At 37.0% G+C, this 22,075-nt stretch overlaps 1 protein-coding gene across 7 annotated transcripts in view; it reads left to right on the top strand.

The window, feature by feature from the left end:
• The window catches only part of KIAA0586 (KIAA0586 ortholog), a 74,120-nt gene that overhangs the window by 31,426 nt on the left and 20,619 nt on the right, over nucleotides 1-22,075 (top strand). For 4 of the 7 annotated variants that reach the window (XM_074821013.1, XM_074821011.1, XM_074821008.1 and 1 more), the window contains 9 exons: nucleotides 253-437; nucleotides 2,892-3,051; nucleotides 3,641-3,863; nucleotides 4,403-4,644; nucleotides 5,118-5,194; nucleotides 7,997-8,131; nucleotides 9,764-9,944; nucleotides 12,959-13,098; nucleotides 17,884-17,971. In XM_074821013.1, the coding sequence (XP_074677114.1) occupies nucleotides 253-437; nucleotides 2,892-3,051; nucleotides 3,641-3,863; nucleotides 4,403-4,644; nucleotides 5,118-5,194; nucleotides 7,997-8,131; nucleotides 9,764-9,944; nucleotides 12,959-13,098; nucleotides 17,884-17,971 (1,431 nt within the window). Of the gene's footprint in view, nucleotides 1-252; nucleotides 438-2,891; nucleotides 3,052-3,640; nucleotides 3,864-4,402; nucleotides 4,645-5,117; nucleotides 5,195-7,996; nucleotides 8,132-9,763; nucleotides 9,945-12,958; nucleotides 13,099-17,883; nucleotides 17,972-22,013; nucleotides 22,058-22,075 lie in introns of all 7 variants that reach the window. The other 3 variants (XR_012622868.1, XM_074821010.1, XM_074821009.1) reach the window with 3 other exon arrangements.

Genomic DNA, 22,075 nt, shown 5'->3' with positions numbered 1-22,075 from the left:
TTATAAATGTGTGAGAATGGGAGATAAATACATTTCTCCCGTGATGTCACTGTCTATGCTTCTGCCATCTTTTATGATGCTGAATTGCTTCTCTACTGTTGTTTTTTTATCTGTAAAATAATAAAAAAAAAATCACTTTTTGCAAAGGAATGTTTAAAAAGTTCATAGAGAGTAAAATGAGTGGCTGCAGTACAGTACATGCATTTTAACAAGTGAGACCTGGATGTGTGCTTTATGCTTATTTGTTTTCAGTTGAAATTGCAGGTGGGAGAGGATTTCAACTCTTTATCAATGCTGGTTTGCCTGTGGACTCAGAAATGATAAATCATTTCATAAACGAAGCTCTCAGTGAAACAATTGCAGCCATGCTGGGTAACAAGCAGGCTCAGCAAACAGTTCCTGCTACAAATGTTCCTCCAAGTACAATGATTATGATGGTAAGAGTCTGTTTTATTTAAGTTTTCCCACTGAAGTTCTAAGAGATAATTTCTTTGTGGCATGATGGTTCAACTATGTGCAAGACAAAGATGATGAAAAAAGACTGATGAACTGAATGTGCATCATTTGCATTTTTTGATAATTCCTTATTATACCCCAGCAAGCAACAAGATTAAACCGATTTCACTTTAAAAAAAAAAAAAAAAAAAAAAAAATCCTTTGTGCTGCATGCAACATGCTATATTTATTTTAAGGCTGAGCACAAAACTGATTTCTAAGGGAAAGACTTGATACTTAATTTCATGTTGTCAAAAGATAGCTCATGTTATTTTCAATAAAAATAGCTATGCTACTTTCTCGCGAAGAAATTTGAAGAAACTAATTTCTTCATATAAGAAGAAAGAGAAGCTGAGAGTGATATTATTTTTGGTCTTACAGGCTTGCAGCCATTCTTTAATATCTGTAAAAATGAGTATTCTTTATAAGTTTTGAGTTCAGTAGTTTTCAGTAAATGCTTAAATTATTAGTAGAGCTTTCTGTAATACAGGATAATTTTCTCTGTTTCCTTTGATAATCAAATGACAGCTGGCTTTTATTTTGATAAAAACATGTCTGTGCTACAGTCTTGTGTAATGTCTTTGGGAAGAATGTGGAAATTAGCAATCTAACTATTCAAGGTCTGTTGAAAGTGAGATCAATTCTTCTATTCTGCTACAGTGCATATAGATTGAAATACTACCTAGTGCCTGCTGTAAGTAACCAACAGATTATTCTGTAGTCAAAAGTGAACATTTCACTGCTGTAGGCTTAAATACAGCCATCCTGCATCTAAAGACCTCTTCTCCACTCCATTACAGATTAGGGAGGGTATGATGTTAAAGAGGACTGTTCTTTGTAGCTGCTTCTTCTGATGCTTAGAAACATCCTCTAATAACTATTCTACATCTACTAATGCCCCTCTTAAGGCTTCTTGTTTCCGTACCAGTTTAAACTGAAATGTCCTTAAGCTGAAATGGTTGTTTTCTCCTTACTACATATATTCATTTGCGCACTTAAGGAGATTAGGTTTGTCCTTTTTAGCCTTTGTTTGATTAGGCTAAATAACACAATTGTCTGTATGTATACCTTTTTTTCGACTCTTGCTGATGGGCAGTACTTTTATGTTTTCCAACTTAGATTGGTCTTGACCACGGATAACACTAATAAGCTAATAGACATTTTAATACAATAATGTGGTATGCAAGATGAGGTTTCCTCGGTGCCTTGTGCTATAGTAGTTATGCTCTCCCACCTTTATCGGAATCTCAGGTAGCTGATTATATTTTTTTAAAGTCTTTCCACATTTGTGGCTAATAGTTATCCTTTGGATAATTTGTACATTCATAAGTTGTTTTTTTTTCTTTTTCCATTTCTGCTCAGCTCTCAGTAGAAGGTCCTGAATATGTAGTTTATGCATTCTTGATCTACCCCTTCTTACTGTGAAGTTTCATATCTAGAACTTCAGCTGCCCAGTTATCAAGGTCTTTGGTGTTCACAGTGTTATGGAGTTGTGTGTAAACTGCCAAATGTGTCAGCATGTTCCACTTCCCGTAATAATTTTTAATAAAAATCATCAGTCCGAGGATTTATTCTTAAGAAATTATCCTGGAAGTCTTACTTTAGCCACATTATCTTGTTTTCTTTATGAAATGTCAGATAACAGGGCTGGAAAAAACCTGGAAAGGTCCGTCATATTCCTCCATAGCAGGCTAAATGACAACCATCATACTTGCTTGTCAGACTTGTCTCCATCACAGTCATTTTTTAAGCAACATCACAACTATGTGCTTATTTTAGTGCTTTACTGTCCTGGCTATTGCTTTGTTTTTAATCTTCCCTTTAGCCGATTCTCTTACCATAAAATTATCATACTGAATCAGTTTGATCCACGTCACAAAATATTTTCTTGCTTAACATTGTATCAAATGTTTAGTAAAATTCATATAATCATGTAATTCATATTTAGACTGGACATTCGGAAGCATTTCTTTACCGAGAGGGTGGTCAAATACTGGAACAGGCTTCCTAGAGAGGTGGTCAATACCCCAAGCCTGTCAGTGTTTAAGAGGCATTTACACAATGCCCTTAACAATATGATTTAACTCTTCGTCTAGATGATCACTGTAGGTCCCTTCCAACTGAGAGAGTATATTCTAGTCTATACATAATGGTTTCCAATGTATAATTTACTGGGTTTTAATTTATTTTGTCCAGGCATACCTTTTAGCCTGATGCAACTTTATGTTTAGATGGAGGAGTTAGATCCGTGAAACATGTATCTAAGCAACAACTCTTCCTGTTCCGTGATAACCTGCCTTTCTATCTCTCTTTCTCAGCTATCTCTGGGGATACTTGCAAGATAGGAATTTTGCATTGAGATAATAACTGTGGTTACTTTTTTTTTTTCCCCTCAGGACCCTCTTGTGCCTACTCCATTGCCAACACCCCAGGCCACACCACCACAAACACCACCTTCAGAAAAAGAATTGCCTCCAGTCAAAACTCCAGAGTCTTCTCCATCTCTTACAGAAATGAGTGGGGATGTTCGCAAACATGAAAAAATTAAAGAAACAGGTAGTGAAAATAATAATTGAAGTTTAGAAGTAGCAAATATGCTTTAATCTACTGCCTTTAATTTTCTTCTTCAAAGACATGTTATCTCTCAGGATAAATATTCTTGAGGCTATAATTCAAGTGGGAACTCATGTAGTACAAAAATTATGGGCTAATTCGTATAAAAAGCAAACATCTTTTATCTGGTAACAGTTTTATTTTCAAACTTAATGCACATTTCTGTGGTCTGTGTGATTTCCATCCCTCCCAGCCCCTCCACACTTTTTCACATCAGAAAAATAGCTGTCTTTTGCTCCTTCTTGTGTTTCTAATGTTAATTAAGCCAAATTTACACTCTCCAAGTAAAGCAGCTTAGTTTTTAAAATGAAGAGCAGTCTCCCTTATTAAAGGAAGCAAGCAATTAAGGTTTTATTCTAGCTCCTTCAGATTCCAACACTGCACTTAAAAGAAACTGGTCTTCATCTAGTCTTGTCTCCATAACTACCAAAAGGTATCACAAAAGCTACAAGTTCTTAGTAGAACTGACTAGCTCTCTGTCTGAGACTTACTTCCTGCTTTTCTTTCTGATCTGAAATTTGACTTCACACAGTTGAGATTCCAGCTGCCGCTGGTCACGTTGGCACACCTGTGGTTACCCCTGTCAATACGCCTCCCAGAACAACCACACCAAGCCCTCCTGCCTCAGAACGGGTCTCCACAGCTGCCAAAATGGAAAGTCCAAAGCCTCCAAACCCATGGGATGATGCAGAACTTCCTCTGGAAGAAGAGAAACCCAGTCCTTTTCCTGAAGAACCGTTCCATCCCAAGGCTGTGTGAGTTGAACAAGCTTCACAGTTTTTTCATTTCTTAAAATGAATACGTGTATTCTTTCTACATATATCCTCAAAAAGTCAGTAGAAAAAACACTTAATGTATATGTCAGGATGCATTGAGATAAGCCAAGATTCTTTTTTTCAATTGCTTGACTTATATTTTAGAGAAAAATGTGAAATCGGGACCTTTCTCAGGATTTATCAGTCCTTATTTACTGTCCTGCTGAGTATTTTGCTTAGTAAACTCGTATTGTTACACCTGCCAGTAATAAATGTAGTGACAATGAAATATTGTGTTATCAGCATTTTATTTTTTCTATTACCTCAATGGGAATACACATAGTAAATTTTAGTTAAAACCGGAAATTAATTAATAATGTTGTTTAACCATGTTGATTCTCAGACTTCTGTAAAATGCTGTGCTCTTTCATTTGAAAAAATACTTGCAAATTAATTTCTTTTCAGTATTGATTTAAGACTTTAGTCTATACTGTGCAACGCATTTTGGTGTATTCATAATGCATATTCTTACATTACAGTGAGATGTCAGTGGCTAATGATGAGGAACCAGAGGCCTTGATTTTACCATCTCAGCAGTTGTCAGCAAGGCCCTTCGAATCACTTCCAAGCAATCCACAGGTTCCATCACCTGTGCCTACAGTTAGTTCTGGGCAGTCCATGCAGGAAAGCAGCCTTACCCTCACTGAAACAGAGACTGCAGACAGACCCATCTCAGAAGGAGAGGTACTCTTCAGCTATGGACAGATGCTAGCTGCAGGAGGTAACTAACTATTTGTGGAAATTAGAATTTGGATTAATCTTTTTCTTTGTAAAATTCTCTTCCAGTCTGCTGAAGTTACATTTCATACATTTTCTGATAAAACTGCAAACTTGAACCTGGTCATTAACTTTCAGGTCATGGTTTTGGATTTAAGAGACCTCATTGCTCTTTTTCTTGCCTCTGAACAAAATGCTTCTGCTTACTAATGAAAAAAGTTTAGATCTGCTCTTTTGTCATAAGATCAACTTGGAAAATAATTGGGACTGTCTTGCATAAGTACCGTGTAATTATTGAGAGCAAAGTGTAAGAGCAATTGTCTTGGAAGCTGAAAATACGTCTTTATAATACACATCCGGCAGTAGGAATTCCCGACTTTTCTAAAGCACTGTGTTGCAATTATTAAAGAATGTGGCCTTGGCTTTCTTTCATATAACTTGCATGTTTTTTAGTATTGGTAACAAAATATTTTTCAGCCTTAGCAGAAGGAGGACTGTCTCTTCCAAATGTTCCTGAGAGCTTAACCAGTACTTTACGAGATGCCAATGAAATGGTAAGGAAATGCTTCACAAGGAGACAGAGTTAGTGTGGTGTTCTACCTTGAGCATCTTGATAAATTGGATGTGCTTTAAGCATTTTCACTTACAAACTTCTTAAATGTATGCTTTTAAACTGTGCACTTACAAAGAATGTTAGAATTTCAGAGCTACAAAGAAAAAAACCACATTATACAAACTAATTTATATTTTTAAAAAAAGTCGATTTATAGACCTCTGTAGGTGAGAGATAGCTAGTACGCATTTTCATTTCTTTATTGTTTTTAGTTTTAAGACATCTTAAACAGAACAGAACATTGTTATGCTCTGAGCTGTTTCAGCTTTGAGCTGTCTTTTAATTGCTTGTGTGCTTAAATTATTAAAGTAGATTAGCTGAGTCTGGAGTTACTTAAAGCTGCTTAAAACTTCAGTATAGTTTCTTATCTGACGTCTGCTTTAGTCTGTTGTCCTGGAGACCTCTTAAGTCAAGGTATTCTCCATTCCCTTTCTCTTTTAACACTTTTCCTCAAATGCCTGGCCTTTCACTCTTTGACTTTTTGTAATGCCTCTTGGCATATATGACACAGCTATATATTATTTATATGACATATATTTATATAATATTATATATTATATATATTCTATCATATATATTTATATTATATATAAATGATAGTATCAGGTAGAATAATTCTGTGCTTAAACCAAACTGTTTTCTTTATGAAAGAATAAAAAAATTGATAGTGACATTGTAATAGTATTGTTTGGAAGGGAATTCCAAAGGGATTTCTAAAATATTCCTGGCCTGCCTTCACAATGCTGTATGGCTCTTCTGGAAGATGCTCAGATAGTTGAAATCTGCCTTGAGGATGAAGACCTGCAATCATCAGACTCCTGTTAGTGTTTTGTAGAAAACCTCCTCTTACTTTCTGTTGGTCAGGTGCTCTGAAGCAGACCCTGTCCACAACATCCCTGGTGTTTCTTTCCCCTCTGGTCCTGACTCAGACCATTGATGGGCACATGGAGGTCTGTGAATTCAAGGAATGTTTTGACCTGGGACTGAAAATTGGCTGAGCTACGGGGCTGAAAGGGTTGTGGTCAGTGGCACAAAGTCCAGCTGGAGGCCAGTCACTAGTGGTGTATGCCAGGGGTCAGTACTAGTGCCAGTGCTGTTTAACATGTTCAGTAATGACTTAGACGATGGGACAGACTGCATCATCAGCAAGTTTGGAGATGATACAAAACTGGTTGATACACCAGAGGGTTGTGCCACCATTCAGAGGGACCTCACTGGGCTAGAGAAATGGGCTGACGGGCATCTCAGTTAAGTTCAGCGAGGAGAAATGTCATGTCCTGCACCCAAGGAGAAGCAACTCCATGCACCAGTACATGCTGGGGGTTGATGGGCTGGAAAGCAGCTTTGCAGAAAAGAACCTGGGGATCCTGGTGGAGAGGTTGAACATGGGCCAGCAGTGTGCCCTTATGGCAAAGAAGGCCACTACCATCCTTTGGTGCGTTGGGAAGAGCATTGCCAGGTCAAGGGAGGTGGTCCTTCCTCTTTACTCAGTACTGGTGAGAAAGCATTTGGAGTATTGTGTCCAGTTATGGGCTCTCCAGTACAAGAAAGATAAGGATTTACTGGAGTGAGTCCAGCAAATGACTACGAAAATGATTAAGGGATTGGTCCATCTGTTACACTGAGAGACCTTCTTGGATCCTTTAGCCTGGAGAAGAGAAAGCTCAGTGGGGGGATCTTACTGACGTGTATAAATACCTGGTGGAAAGAAGTAAGGAAGACAGAGCCAGACTGTCCTGAGTGGTACCCAGTGAAAGACAGGAGGCAGTGGACACAGTTTGAAATTCAGGAAATTCCTTTTTAAACGTGAGAAATGTTTTTACTCTGGGGGTGGCCAGACATTGGAAAAGGTGCTGTCTTGAGCAATCGCATTGAACTAGGCAATCTCCAGAGGTCCCTTCCAATCTCAACAATGCAAAGTTTAAATGTCCTAGAGTAGGAGTCTACTTTTTTTTCCCCTGCCTATCCTTCCTAAACAATTCTACCTGTACATGGCCATGCTTCACCTGTGCATACTTTTCCATCTATTACCCGTGATTACATTCATGTCACAGTTGTGAGACTGTGCCCTGAACTTGCAGGTCTTTCTGTCTGTTGTCCAGACTTTGCCATGTGAGTGTATAGGCACCTGAGGAGAATGCCCTCCCTCTTGATCAAGATTATAAAAATTCCTTTTGTGGGTTTCCCTTTAGATGCCTCCTCTGTTTGCCACACTTCCTTTCTTAAACTCTGGGCTTAAGACTCTTATCAGGTGAATCTAAATTAAAGTTCTCTTCATCAGGTTAGAAAGCTTACTTGCTAAGATGTTCCTCCTTCTCTTTGTCAACCGGATTGTAACTTTCCAATAGTTCTTTGTCCTCAAACTAGGTTCTCTGGTTGAGGAAGCTAAATCCTTGCTAGTGAGAGCAGCTCAGCAGCCAGATCGTTGCTAGCAACCAGTATGTGTGAGGATTTAACTGTTTCCCTGAACTTTGGAGGCCTAAAGGACCTTGTTCTTCTCTAAGTTTTGCAGTCTTAGGTAACAAATAAAGACTGCATGTCTGTGGGTAGAAGGAGAAAGCAGTGTGTTGTCAGTTTGCTTATTGTTAAATGCCTAGATTTTCATGGCACAAGTTCTCAATGTGGAAACTCTAACAGCTTAAAAGAAAAAAGCATAGTTGTGAACCAAAGTAAGAATGATTCAAGTTCCTACAAAACCCAGTTTTGAATCATGTATTATGTGGATTTTGTTTCTTTATTTTAGGATTATGATCCTCCCAGTGAAGGGCAAGTGGTGAGAAGACTGGATAAAGGCTATCCCAGGGATCCTGTCCTGACTCTTTTAGCCAAATTAAATCAAGCACCTGTTGCTGCACAAGAAGGAATGTACCATTTGGAGGTAACTTAGAGTCCTTTTCCTTCCAGTACAGTAGTTTTGAAGTGATAAAATAGTAGTTTTAAAATATTTCAAGCTTATCCTTCCTGTTGGCTATAGGACAGGTTCATAACTTCATTCCCTGCTGGAAGTGATCTCACTTCTGTTGGCTATGTTCTTGTGTAAAACTTTTTAAAAACGCTGAAGGTGAAGTGTTATAAACAAGTTAGCTATGCATGGTATCACATGTACATAGTTTTCAAGGTGTGTATGTGACTCTTCCAGTGTACTAGATTTGTCCTGTCATTTTGAATACCAGGCAAGTTTTATGTCACTTTGGCAGTATACTTGGTATTTTTAACAGTACAAGTTCACTGCACTTAACAGCCATATGAGTGTTTTTGGGAGGTACAAAGGATAACTCAGCAAATGTTTATGTGTGCTTTTGCACATGCTGTTGATACTGATCTTGGAACAAAACCTCAAAATACTCGTATTCAGTTGGCAAGAAAAAACAGACTAACAGAAAAATTTAACTATCTGCATCACAAAGGACAGAAGTAATTTTTTGTCACACATCTAAGTATTTTCTTTGTGGAAAATAGTAGTTTGGACTCAGCATCTATTCTAACTGACATAGCTGGAGGAATGTTTAAAGGAGGTGAACTTTGAATACTGCAATATGGTTCATGAACACCTTTATTTACAGAAGATCTTGCTTTTTGTGATTTTTATTGGTGCATATGCAGTTTCTTCCTTCTGTCTTGGTCAGTTTAGTCTAGATAATTGCTAACTTCACTCGTCTCCTTAACTGTTCTTTTGTCTGTCTTTATTTTGCTTAATGAGCTCTGGTGGATGGACTTAGTGAAAAGCTTTCTACAGTGTCAGCTCTGAGTCTGACTGTAATTGTAGTGACATTTTCTCATCAGCACCGCCAATTACAGATGCATCTCTAATTTGCTTTTTCCCTTTCCCATAGTCACGGACCACTCAGTCTGTCCATACCAGACACTAATAAACAGCTGTGAGATTCTGGCAAGGTGTGCAAGCATACCTTCTCATTTATAAGAGAAAGAATATTCTCCTAGATGTTACTAATATTGCCTTAGAATGACACTGTGCACATGTGTGTAAGTTTATTCAACCTGTTTTCCTGCATAGAAGCAAACTGTTCATTCTCTGCAGCTTTGAAAGTCAGAATCCAGGAACCATCCCTATTTTAAGTGCCATCCAAACCTACTTAAAAATTGAACATTTTGTATGACATGCTATACAACAGAGTCAATAGCTTTTAGATGCTTCTAATGTTACAAGGTCAGGCAGTCAACAGTGGCTATATGTGTAACATTAAAGAATTCATGTGCTGAAAATATAACTTAGATCCTGATCTTGTTGGGATACCACTAAGAAAATAAGTGATGTTGTTTGACTGTAAATGATTCTTTTCTGTCCAGTACTGATAAATGGAGATCTTACTTTCAGACCCAGTTAGATGATACCTACTCAGTTTCAGTTTTCTTTATTCAATGCTAATAGTACAGACATAGGTTTATGTACGGTTTAAGGGTTAATGTAATTAGATAACAATGTCTGGTTTTGGAAGAAATACATTGGGTTTTTTTATACCTGCTGTTCTGATGTGGCTGTTCTATGTAGGATTCTGATGATAGTGTTGGGGAGCTGAGTGAAGGTCAAAGACCGAGGCTGACCAGAGCAGCAGAGAGAATCCTAGTGGGACATTCAGTTTATATGGACCATCCAACTGCTCGGTCTTCTGAGAGCAGGCCACACCGGGGTTTCCGTTCTCCATCGCCAGGGCAGCTTGCCCAAATTGGAGGTACTATTTCTTCTCTGTGATATTTATGTGGACTCTGAGGATTTTCTGTAACAGTATCTGAAATAATTTCAGAGAATATGTTCAAAATCCAAAATAAAAAATCTACAGGCAATTGCTGCAATGAAATTAGTAGCATTCCTTTTCTGAGAACTGGATTTAACTAAAGCCTTGTCTTCACTCTTCTTTGTCTGTAATATTCTACAATTTGAACAAAAATCATGACAAATACCCACTTGCCTATACCAAAGTTGACTTGTAAAGTAGGTATTTTATTCTTTTAAGTCAAATTCATTTCCCAAACACTTAGTTTGGCCATTCTGAAGTTGGTTTCCCTAGGACGGGTATTAACACTGGCAGTTTAAGCTGCTTCTCTCTGTCCCCTTGCACAGCACACCTCCTCATTGTTTTTATCACTCAGTCAAGATGATACTGCAGTGTTTCATAATTGGTAATATATTTTTAGCATCATATATTCCTCTAAAAATATGGAAATTTTTTTTTCTCCCAGATGGGTAGCTGAGGCTTGTACGAAGTAGTGCAGGGATAAGTTGCTGTGTAAACCAGGAAAATTAATTTATTTCTTTTCAGTTTAAGTGCTGTAACTAATGGCCCATCCTTCCTCTCCCTTATTTTTCATCCCAGTTTTTCTCTATTGTTATATGAAAAGGTACTTCTATACTTGCTTAATTAAACTGCTGCAAGCATGTAGAAACTCTTTGTTTTGTTGACTGTGGTTTTAAATATGAATAAACTGAAATAATTATTAAACTGTTACAACACAAATGTGGTTGCAGTGATTCATCAAAAGTTTTGTAAACTAAAGCAATCAAACAGCTGTTTTTATGTCCTTTTAATTTGCATTTATAAACTTGACAAGAGAAGCATATGTCACATTATCGTGCCTTGACCAGTAGGAAGTGGATTGAAATTAAATGTTTTCAACATGTGGCAAAAATAAGCTCAGAGAAATAAGAGTATTTGCTTAGTTTTGAGCTGGTTACAGAGAGAGTAAGCTTTTTAAGCTGGCTGTCACCTAATGTTTTGGACCAGCTACACCACTGCGAGCCTTGAAAATATGTTCTGGTATGTTATATCTTATCAAACTTTTACTTGAGAGTAGTTTGTTAAACGTTGTTTGGAGGTCAATGATATTAGGGTCCCTGGCATAAGACATTTCTCCAAGTCACTTGTTTAACACTGTATTGTTAAGGGACAGTCAGCATTAAGAACTGTGATGTAGGGATAAATGAGTGATCTAGATCAATCTGCGGTAAGTCTCTAACAGTGCTCGGGATCATATAAAGAGTTACATTAATGGGAGAACCTGTCTACTAGGGATATTTCCTTCTTACCCTGACTGTCCATAGCTGTATCTGACATAACAATTTTGTATCTCCTCTGTATCTATTTTTAAAATTTATTCAATTTGTCTGTCCTGTAAATATCTAACACTTTTCAAAACCAATTCCTGCATGTAATGATAATCTAGAAGCAGTGTGTTTCTCTTGTAGTTTTTTATGCTCATCTCTCTAAATCTTCTAGTATTTTTTCTGTTGTAATATTTTTTTGAGAGGAGGCAAGTGCCCTGGACTAACTACAATAGGGGAATGCCCTGTGCTTTTACATAATGTGTAATAATCCCAGGCAGTTCTGTTGCATTCTGATGACTTTTAACTTGGCTTCCCTCCCTCCCCACCTCTGAACTCACAACACGGTATTCATTGATATTGCGAAGGAAATAACATTGAAGAAAAGCTAGGATCTCCTTTCAAGACAAGAGTGTTTTCATACCAGGGAGGAACAGAAAACCTTGTTTCCAAGTCCTTTTGATAGTGAAGTCAACACTGAATAGGAAACAATCTGTTCTTGGGGTGGAGGGTGGTGGAGGGTGGAAGGAATGATCTGTGATTGTTTCCACTTTTCTTCCAAATCTTTTTTTATCTGTCCACTGGTATGTGAGATTGCATGTCCTCCAGTCTGTTGCAAGTCAGAACTAGGAGCTATTATTTCCTGATAGCCACAACAGTTACAATGCAGGTCCATCATTTTATTTGATAATTATTTTTAGGGGTAAAATGAAATAATCATTACACCAACAGGTGTGAAAGTCCACCTATTTCAGGGTGTATATCTCTATACATATAACCTTGCAGTGGATACTCAGTTTCTCTGTCAGAATGAGTCACTCACAGATATATCTGTAAGAATTCTGGAGATTGTGTGACCAGTTTTTATTTGTATTATGGAAACACGATGTCTATTTGTATGATGGAGCAGGTGTTGCTCATGCAGGTATATAACAGCATCTTGATGATCAGTCTTTCGTTTATAAATCCTTGTGTTCAGTGCTTAAAGTCATGGATATAAAAACCAACATGCAAATGAAATGTGGCACATGTCTTAAAGTGAACAATAATTACAGTTAATTAAGCAATGATTATAGTTAATTAGGCTTAAAATTCATTCTTTGGCTCTGTATGATAGCAGAAGGCTAAAGTTAGTTCATGAGCTGTCAGTACATTTTTCATAAAGATGCTTTACATGCTTGCAGGCTGCAAAAGCATGATAAATGCTGGATTATATAGCAAATTATCCCTTTAAAAAGACTATATACAGGTTTCCTTTCATTCATACAATAGTGAAACATTTTCATGAAGAAGTCTTTCCAATCTCTTTCCAATATGTGTGATAAAGCTCATTAAGCATATAATGCTATGATGAACTATACAGCTTTGAAGCTATCATAAATGCTTGCCATGTTACAAATCTACAGATGATAAAGCTGATTTATTTTTTTCAATTTCCACAGACAAGTATTTCTTATTTCTTTTTTTCCCCACAAGAACAATTTAAGGGATATACAATGAGCCATCTAAGGAGGAAATAATTCTCTTTAACGTCGCATGTCCCATTGTTGAATCTTGAAAGGCTCCACATCCTGCCACATGAGTTGACCAGGAGATTATTACTCCAGCTCATGAGGAAATTTTTTTCTCTTTATTTTTCTCTCTCAGCAGAAATTCTTGGAGATGCAGATACAAGTCGTGGTCCAATGCTTATGGCTGAACTGGAATCGCAACCAGTTTCAAATCCTGTTCTGCCAGCAGCCCAACCAAGCTGCAGAGTGATATCTCTCTCAGAGGATCTGTCCCAGGTAAACTCAAAGGATCTTTTCTGTGACTAGTCAGAAAGTGCAAACTCAAACCTAGCAAAATAAATTTTCCTGTTCCACTGTGGTGACTGACATCACGGAACTGGTGCATTTAAAGTGACACATTCAGCTGAGAAACTAAAGTCAAAAGTACATGTGTGTAATAAAAATGATTGTGTTTACTGTGATGGCATTCTTATGATATGCTTCCTATTAGGCTCAGACCTTCACTTCTACCTTTTCTGCACTTCCTCACAGCTTCACTGGCCTCACAGGATCTAATACTATACATATTCAGTTCAGATGGGACATTCCAGTGTTTTAGGGACACCATGCTTTAAGTATAGAAGAATAACGTGTTGGATATATAGAGAGGAAGCAACAATAGAGGTTTGGCCTCATGAATTGTAACCCACTGATTCAGCATTTCAGGAGCTTCAGTTGTCCTAATAGGGGCAGAGTTGGAATGGCAGCAACAATGATGTACCTCAGAAAACTTGGAGGTAGAGGAAGATCCTGTTGATCTCTGCTTGAAACCTATAGAGTTAATCTGTTGCTACTTTATTAGTATGTGCTGTTACCTAGAGATGATGGTTTACTTGCTAACTAAAGATAAATCCAAATAGCGAGTGGCAAAAGCTAAAAGTGAGGTGGCAGACTGCTCTTTACTATGTTAAGCTTCACAGCGTGTTTGAAAGTAATAATATACTTAGCATGATTGCTGTGTTCATGGATGCATTCTGTCCTTCCCTGATGCTCTATGTTAAAAATAACCTGAAGTATCTTATACTGACCTGTCTTTGGTTTTATGGTTTTGAGCCTTGATGTGTATCGTGCCATTGGTGTCTGAGCAGTTCTTAAATATGTCATGTGAAGTGCTGTGTTGCATCTTCAAAGAGGGTTTTAAATGTTATAGCTCTTTCACTTTGAGATCTCCAGAACATATTGTTTCTTGAAATGATTCTTCACAGGCAACACTGAATTCTGTTAAACCGCTGTGTCTGTTGGGGTGAAGCTCATATCCTTGTTACAGTTTCACTAGCCAAAAGTAAAAGGGACAGAGAGGGTAAAACATGTTTCCATCATTTAGCACTGTTAACTGTGGTAAAGAACACAGTGATACCTGCATCTCATGCTCTGGAGAATTAGCTGATGGGGTTAGGACTGATTTTTTTTTTTTGCCTGGGTACAGGCAAAGGGTAAATGTACCATGAGTAAGATCAGCCATGTACATAGTCTTACCTATGCAAGAAATGTAAGGTGATCATACATAATGTCTTTCATAGACAATATACAGATAGTTATATATTATTGTATCTTTAATACACAGATAGTTATATATTATCTTATCTTTAGAAACTTCTTCTTGCATCTGAATCCTTAACGTGGTTTTTTTTGCCTGCTGGCATGTAAAACTCACCCTCCCTCCAAACCAACCAACCAAACCCTGAAACTTTGTTTGTATGGTTTTGTTTGTTTTGTTTTTTTCCCCAAAATAAAATAATCTCTTCCTGTATTTGGGTGTTCCTGATATAAGACTCTAAATCACTGTTTCTCACAGGCTAGCTTTTCAGCTTTTCTATGACATGACCATCCTGTAAGTGATAACTACCATAAACGTCTATCATGGATGGGGCAAAGCCATGCTCCAAAAGATCCTCTACTAGATCTGTACATCCTCTTTGTTGGGGGGGGGGAATCCCTTTGCCAGATGATTTGAAAGCTTGTTTTGACGGCATCTGTCTGCCATATAACAATGATGAACCTTTCCCCTAGTTTCAATTAGGGATGGCATCTGTGTTCAGATCTACATCTGGATCTGCTTTGTCACCTGCCTGTAGGAAACAGATCTTCTGGTACCATAATATCAGCTAAGAAAGCAAGAGATACTCAAGCTTCCAGAATGATTTATTCTATACAACATTTAAGGTGATTTTAAGAACTTTAAAGTTCTGAAAAGATTTCCTCCCAAGTTAGTCACTGACTCTCACATCAGTTGTTTCACATCTTGTTTTTCATCTCTAGGCAGTGTTTGCCTTCATTGAAATGAAATGAAACGACTATCAGTTACCTACCGAGCAAGAAGACGAATCTGTTTAGGGGCAAAGCTAGGCTTTTCGTGGTGTTTGCTGAGAGACCTGAGAAAATACAGTGTATTTCAGATGGTGTCCAGCTGGACCTTGGGGTTGGTAGAGCTTTGGTTCTGATTTAACTGGGAACAATCCTCCTGGACATTAGGGTTTGTTATGGCAAAGCTTGAGTGATTTTTTTTTTTTTTTTTTTTTTTTAACCTGTCTGAACAGGATCCTCGTTTCAGGGAGGTTGTGGGCAGTGATGTGGAGGTGCCATATACATACCACTTGTTTGCTCCCTGGCACCGCTGTGTAGATCAGATTTTGACCAACAGAAAGAGCATTGTCTTCTCATGTAAGGCAGGAGCAAATGCCTTTTAGTCATGAAGAGTGAAGTCTGTGTGGTCACTCACTCCAAAACAAATGGCTTAAGTCATACAGGAATTTCCTTATCTACCCAAATTCCTTGGCTGCTCCTCCATTTCTGGCATTGGGGTTTTTTGAGAGTTATATATGCTTTTAGCCACTGTTAGACAGAATGCCAGACTACATGCATCTTCGGTTTGACCCCTTCTGTTCATTCTTGTGCAACAATACAGGAATTGACTGTTATTTGTGGTCTAAGAACCAAGAGAATGACTAGGAGGAAGCTGGGCACTTCCTATTCTAGATAAATCATTTTGATCACGGGAGGGACATGAACATTGAAGTCATATTTGTGTAGCTAAACATTTCAAAGATGGTAAATCTAAATCATTTGAAGTCCCAAATGCATTGTTAAAATCTTAGAAAATCAGTTAGTTGCAAAATATTTTCATAATGTTCTTATGAATGTTTTTATACAATCAACATTTTTTAAGTGGGATTGTCACTTTGGTATTCTCATTAGCTTTCATTTTTAGTATTTCAAAAGACATGGTTTTTTAATCTTCAGGAATGCATAATTGTAGGTTATGAATCTGTGTTATCTCTCAACTTCTGTTTCCACCTCAGTTCAGTTTAAACTGGTTTTTGGTTTGTCATATTAAAAATCCAAAACAAAACAAAAAAATACTTCAAATGGACTCATGAGTTTACTGTTATGCTGCTTACATTTAATGTTCTGTAACAGTGGTGGCCCTCGATCACATTTCCATATGAGACCTTCCTGCTTTCAGAAAATCACCTCAACTCTTTATTATCTTGTCAACTTTAAATGATGAACAGAGTTGGTCAACACTGTGTTGTGTAGAGGTGCCCAAGTTAGTGCCAATCCTAACTGGTCTGTCCATGCACATAGTGCCTTGTGGAGATGCCAGCTTGATCTCAGATGTGTGTGTATTTGCTTTTGTCAACTTACACTCGTCAGTGTGCTGGTGAGGTTGTGTTGGTGCTTGTTAGAGATAACCTGCTATCTACCAGTGTAGCCCTCTCTATGCTTTGTTTACTGGGGAGTGTAAACAAATCCATGCAGCCACTGAGGAAAAGACAGTGACTGAATAGTTTAGCTATTTTTGCCTCCTGATTCTTGTGACACTGGTTTAAATGATTGTTAAGTACATGAGAAGCAATATCATTACTGTTAAGACTCCTATTATTGCAGGAGACAGTTGTTAGCTGAAAGAAATCAGAAGCTCTGGTTATGTAGTTGGGACCATGCTTATTGTTTGCCAGACATAAAAATTTTCTTCCTTTCATCTATGTTTTTGGCTGTTTGTTTCACTTGTGGCCTCCACAATAGTCGAGAGTTTCTCTTACAGAACTGAAGCATACTTTACTTCCTTTTTAACTTTTGGGGAGCAAAATGCCACTGATACTTTGTCATCAGGTGTTCAAGAGAATAATGGTGCCATTGCTTCTCAGGGCATATAATTTTCCCAGAAGTCATACAGCAATCCTGTCCATAGGCTCCAAATGCTGTGTGATATGCAAACATTTATGATCTTTCTCGTGTTCCGCCTTCTTTAAGAATCTTCATTAAAAAACTTATATTCATCTGTGGAATCAACAGAATAGCTGATGAAATCAAATTTGTCTGTCTTAGAGAGTGCTTAAGTCTTCTAGGACTCCATGACTCTGTTTTGCACTTCTCATGTTTCCTGTCTACATGTAGTGGAATGTCCTTGGGCCATAATTACTGTTCCAATTAACTCATAAGATGACAAATATGATGTCTCCCTTTTTAACATGCAGAGTGTGTGTTCCTTCTAAGAAACTGTTTTCCTGTAGGCATTGTTGCAGACCTAGGTCCTGAAGAGCATTTCAGGAAGAGCGGAAAATGGTTTTAAAAACATGGTCAAGGAAATGAATTTTATACTTGGCATGCGTTTTCCAACCTGTGTGCTGAAATTTTTATTCTTTTCCCTTTCGACTTTCTCTTTTTACTCAGGAGTATAATACCTAGGGAGAAATCCTGGGTGTTGAAGAAAGCCAGAGAAATTGTACGTTCTTTTCACCACATACTTTGAGTAGAAATTGAGGGTCTCCTGTGTCTTAGAGTCTAAATGGCACTTTGCCATAGCTACTGCTCCCAGGATGTTCATCGAGAGGAAATAGCATTGCGATAGGCTAATTCAGATCTGAATTCTTTTGAAGTCAAAAGGAAGAAGAACAAGTGCATAGCCTTTAATGAATCTTTAAAAACCTCTTTGGGTATTTCTTGAAGCTCCACATAATTTTACTGTGCTTTTACATCAAAAGTCAGATTTGTAATATGATTTTAATGTATGATATATAGGAGGAAAGCCAAGGAGCTGCACAGGTTGAGACTGTGAGACCCCGAGTTATTCATGTGAGAAGGAAGTCCGAAGAGGTGCAACAAGAAGGTAAATCAACGTAAATAAGCAAACATAGTTCTTTCAGTTAAGCACATCACTTTTAAATGTTGTATACTGGTGTATAATAAAGTTCTGATTTTTTTTAATTTGGTTTTCATTGCTACCAAATTCCCCAATTTTCCAATGTTTATATAATGTGTATAAATCTGTGTACATAATTATGATGTTCTTGGGATGCACTGAAAGGATTGGAAATGTATCTGTATGTAAGTCATCAGAATCCTTACAATTAAGTATTTATTTAAGTTTTTATTTGCCTAGAGCATTACAATGACCATATTATGTAGTCAGCTGAATCTTAATTGCTTTATAGAATGCTGTTCAGCGAACAAAATATTCATAATGTTGTGATAGATGGCACTGGTTCATACGCGTGAGAAAATGCAGGGTTACTAGAGGAGAACTGAAAGATAATGCAGAGTTAAGATCATGCAAATGTGGAAAAAAAAAAGATTTTCAACGTTAAAATGGCCTGGTTTGAGATGGGCTTCAAGCTAGTGTGTATCAGTGATTTTTTTTGTAAAGCACGCTATGTATTATCTATGCATAACCATGTTATTTTTGGAGAAAACTTAACAGTGTTTGTTAAAAGTGTTAAGGATGTTGCATGAGAGAATATTTTTTGTTTATTGTAGTTCAGGTCAGTGTTGGAATAACATAAACTGTGCATATTACTGCCATAATTAATTGGTTTAGCAGATAATAAGTTTGTGGATGGTAAGAGTGAGAGATGTAGCAGTTTTAATTTTATGTGCTAAGAACAGGACTCTAAAAACCTGCATGTCTACAATATATGCAATTATAATTGCTCCACCCTAGTATAGACAAATTCTTTCTTTAAGCCCTTTTAAAATAATTCTTTGAACCTCTTCCATTTAATTTTTTTAAAACATCTAATCAAATTATAATTCTGATGGAATTATTTTGCTTCAAATATTTATAAGTGGTAAGAAAAGCCCTAGGCCAATGTTATTGGTCGTGGGACTTGGAGCCTAATTTCAAAGCCACGGTTTACGTATGAAGAAAGTTACGAATAATGTAAAACTTAACTTTTGTGGGCAATTAGTGGAAAAGCTTACAGAACTGCAGTGGCACACCTTAGTGCATGTGTGTGTTTTGTTGTAGGGACATTTATCAACATGTGTTTTTAAAGCATGTAAATAAGGACTTAATTTATTTAAAAAACGGGGGTTAACTCTTTAGTATTAGTGGAAAATTTAAAAAGTTTAATATTAGTGGAAAATTTAGTATTGGTAGAAAATATTGCAATGAGTTTTTCTCATAGGAAGAACTGTGTTTTTCCTCTGGTGTTCAGAAAATCCAAATTGCCTAAGGAAAGTGAATTTCCAGTAAGTTGAGTATGACTTCTAAATCTCCAAAAAGGAAATTATGTGGTAGGTCTGCTTTATGTGATCGACCTGTTCCCAACTTTAAAAGCAGTTTCCCTTAATAGTGGTTATAGGAATCTTCCTTTTCTTCTTTTTCCCAACACTTGCTGTTAAGCATCAGAGAGAAGGAGGAAAGGGGAGGCAAAGTCTTCCTAATACTGTACTTCATGCTTTTACACCTCAGCTTTGTCTCAAAGTGTTAACAAGACAGCACATCCAGCCTGTACCATTGAGTAGGGTGCTAGTGAGGGATGGAAACTGAGTAAAATATTTTTTTATCGAATCTGTTGTTATCTGGAATATTTATCTTTAAAAAAAAAAAATTATCTATACTGTAATACAAGGTATTTGGGCACAGTCCAACTATGGCTGGGTGGCAGATGAAAATGTTTGACCACGAGATGGCAGTAGTCAATTTTCTGTGAGAGGAACAAAAAAATAGATGATTTATATACCAGGATAATTTAAATCTTATTCAAAGTATACATATTTAATGAGCCAATAAAAATCTAGAGGATTTGGAAATGGAAACAACTGTCTGTCAGTTTTAACCAGAAGGTCTTGTCTCTATAAGCTTCATCACAGCGAACTTAATCAGGCAAAAAGTTGAGGGTAAAAAAATAATAAGAGTCATTTGAAAGAAAAATGAAAACTTGCAACATGATAAGTATGTGTGGGTTTAAGTAAATACAACGTTTTAAAATTAAGCACATCTGTTATTTTAAGTTCAAAGCACCCTGTTTACAAAAACTTCATGTCAAACAGTTGCCTTTACTGAGATAGCAAAGGACAATGAGTACTTGCCTGAAAATGGAGAAGCGTTTCAGAGGCAGGACCATTTAGGTATTTTTTCAGAGTTTAAAGGAAATGAAGTGTGAATTCATGGTGTTGGGAGAAACGGGAAATTGTTTTGGACTTAGAGCTGGATGTAAAAAAAGCCTTTTTTATTTAATTGATAAATACATGACAAGATTTGATTCATCTTGTCTATGGTCATAAATATACATAAGACAGAGCTTTCTTTTGTTGTTTAAAAAATGTTTGTGGTCTACAGTGAACATGTGTTTTTACTGAAAGAAAGTTGATTGATGTCTTCTAATGAAAGTTGAAGTTCAGTAGGACTGTTACAATATCATGCCTGAAAGGGTAATGTCTCCTGAAAGTTACAACTGAAAATAAAGCCTGAACGTATTATTAATTGAAATGTGTGCCTTCTCTAGACATAGTGGAGACAGTGGTTTGAAAACATATATTTGTACTATATAATATACATGCATATATATTTTTGGCTTTATAATACCCTTTAATCTTTGTACCATTTTTTCATCTATCTTCATAAATTTAATATGATAATAATTGTTGTGGTTGGTGAATGCACATATTTCCAGAATACAAGCGTTTTCAGGCTTACATTAACATGATTCAGAATTTTTAAATTAAAATGAAAGAACAGGTGGCAATGCTTGACTGCAGAGCATTTTTAAATTTTAATATGAGCAGGTCAGAACCAAGAGGTAGATGTATCTTCATTTAATTATTTTTCTACAGCGCAGACTCTCAAAATGTGACCTAGAGAGCACAACTTCATGATAGTAATTCCTTTTTATCTCCAGCTAGTGAATTATATTCAGACAGCCATAACTACATGGGAAAGTAATATTGGAACACTAAGCAATTGGCTTTGTTGCCACAGAGAGATTGCACAATTGCTTGTGGGAGGAGATGATCTGTGCAATAAATGAATAAGAGATCAAGAAGCCCTTAAAACAATCTGTATAAAAATTAAAGCTTCCAGAGTCCCTGTTTGGTATTGAAAATGGGCCACTTCTGTGTTAACGTTGACATTACGCTATATTGAAAACTGTAATACTGAAAATATGGCTATAGCTAAATACTTCTTTGCCTCTCTTCTTCAGCCAAAAATTGGTCTGAGTTAGGTTTGGGGTTATTTTTTCTTAAAACTGTTGTGGCCTGAGGCAAATCTCTAACAGATGCTTCAAGGAAGGAAGAAGATTAGGATAAGGCTAAAGGTCTTTATTTTTTTTCTTGGAACTGGAACTGTTTTGGTCAAACTCTTAACAACTATTCTACTGGAAGTTTACTTTCTCCTTAATATCCTGCTGTTTCTTATTTTGGCCTGAATTTCACTAAAGGCTTTTGCTAAAGACTGTCCATACCACCCTGAAAATAGCAGCTAGTGAAGCAAAACAGAGCTATTCTTTCACACTGTAGAGAGCACCACCACAACCTGAGAGGTAGAAATAATTTGTGTAGCCTGCATTGCTCCTTGAATTTGACTAATTTCTGAGAGAAGATCTTAGTGATTTCATTACTTCAATTTCTGAGCTATAATTATGGCATTTTTCAAGCGTATGTCCTGTCAGACGTTTATGTAAGTTTTTCAGTGCTTCTTTAGAACTCTTATTTCTGGTCTACAGTTACCTCCCCGTGCTATCAGATGGCTCATTGACATAATTCAGTTAATATATTTTACATTTGGGCAAGTCAGAAAATGCAAAGCTGCGTTTCCCACAGAAACTCTGTCTTTTCTATAAGTAATCATTAGCTTTTAGGTGCTCCAAGTGTGTTAGAACACCAGTTCTCAAAGAGTTTTTGTTTGCTGCTTCTGCATGCATCCACAGCAGTTACATGAGAGCCCATGCATTAGAAAATATGCATCTGAGCAGTAAGTATGCATTTTGCA

This window comes from Strix aluco, chromosome 4 (assembly GCF_031877795.1).
Source record: "Strix aluco isolate bStrAlu1 chromosome 4, bStrAlu1.hap1, whole genome shotgun sequence".
NCBI classification, from domain to species: domain Eukaryota; kingdom Metazoa; phylum Chordata; class Aves; order Strigiformes; family Strigidae; genus Strix; species Strix aluco.
This window is presented reverse-complemented; position numbering and strand designations above follow the sequence as displayed.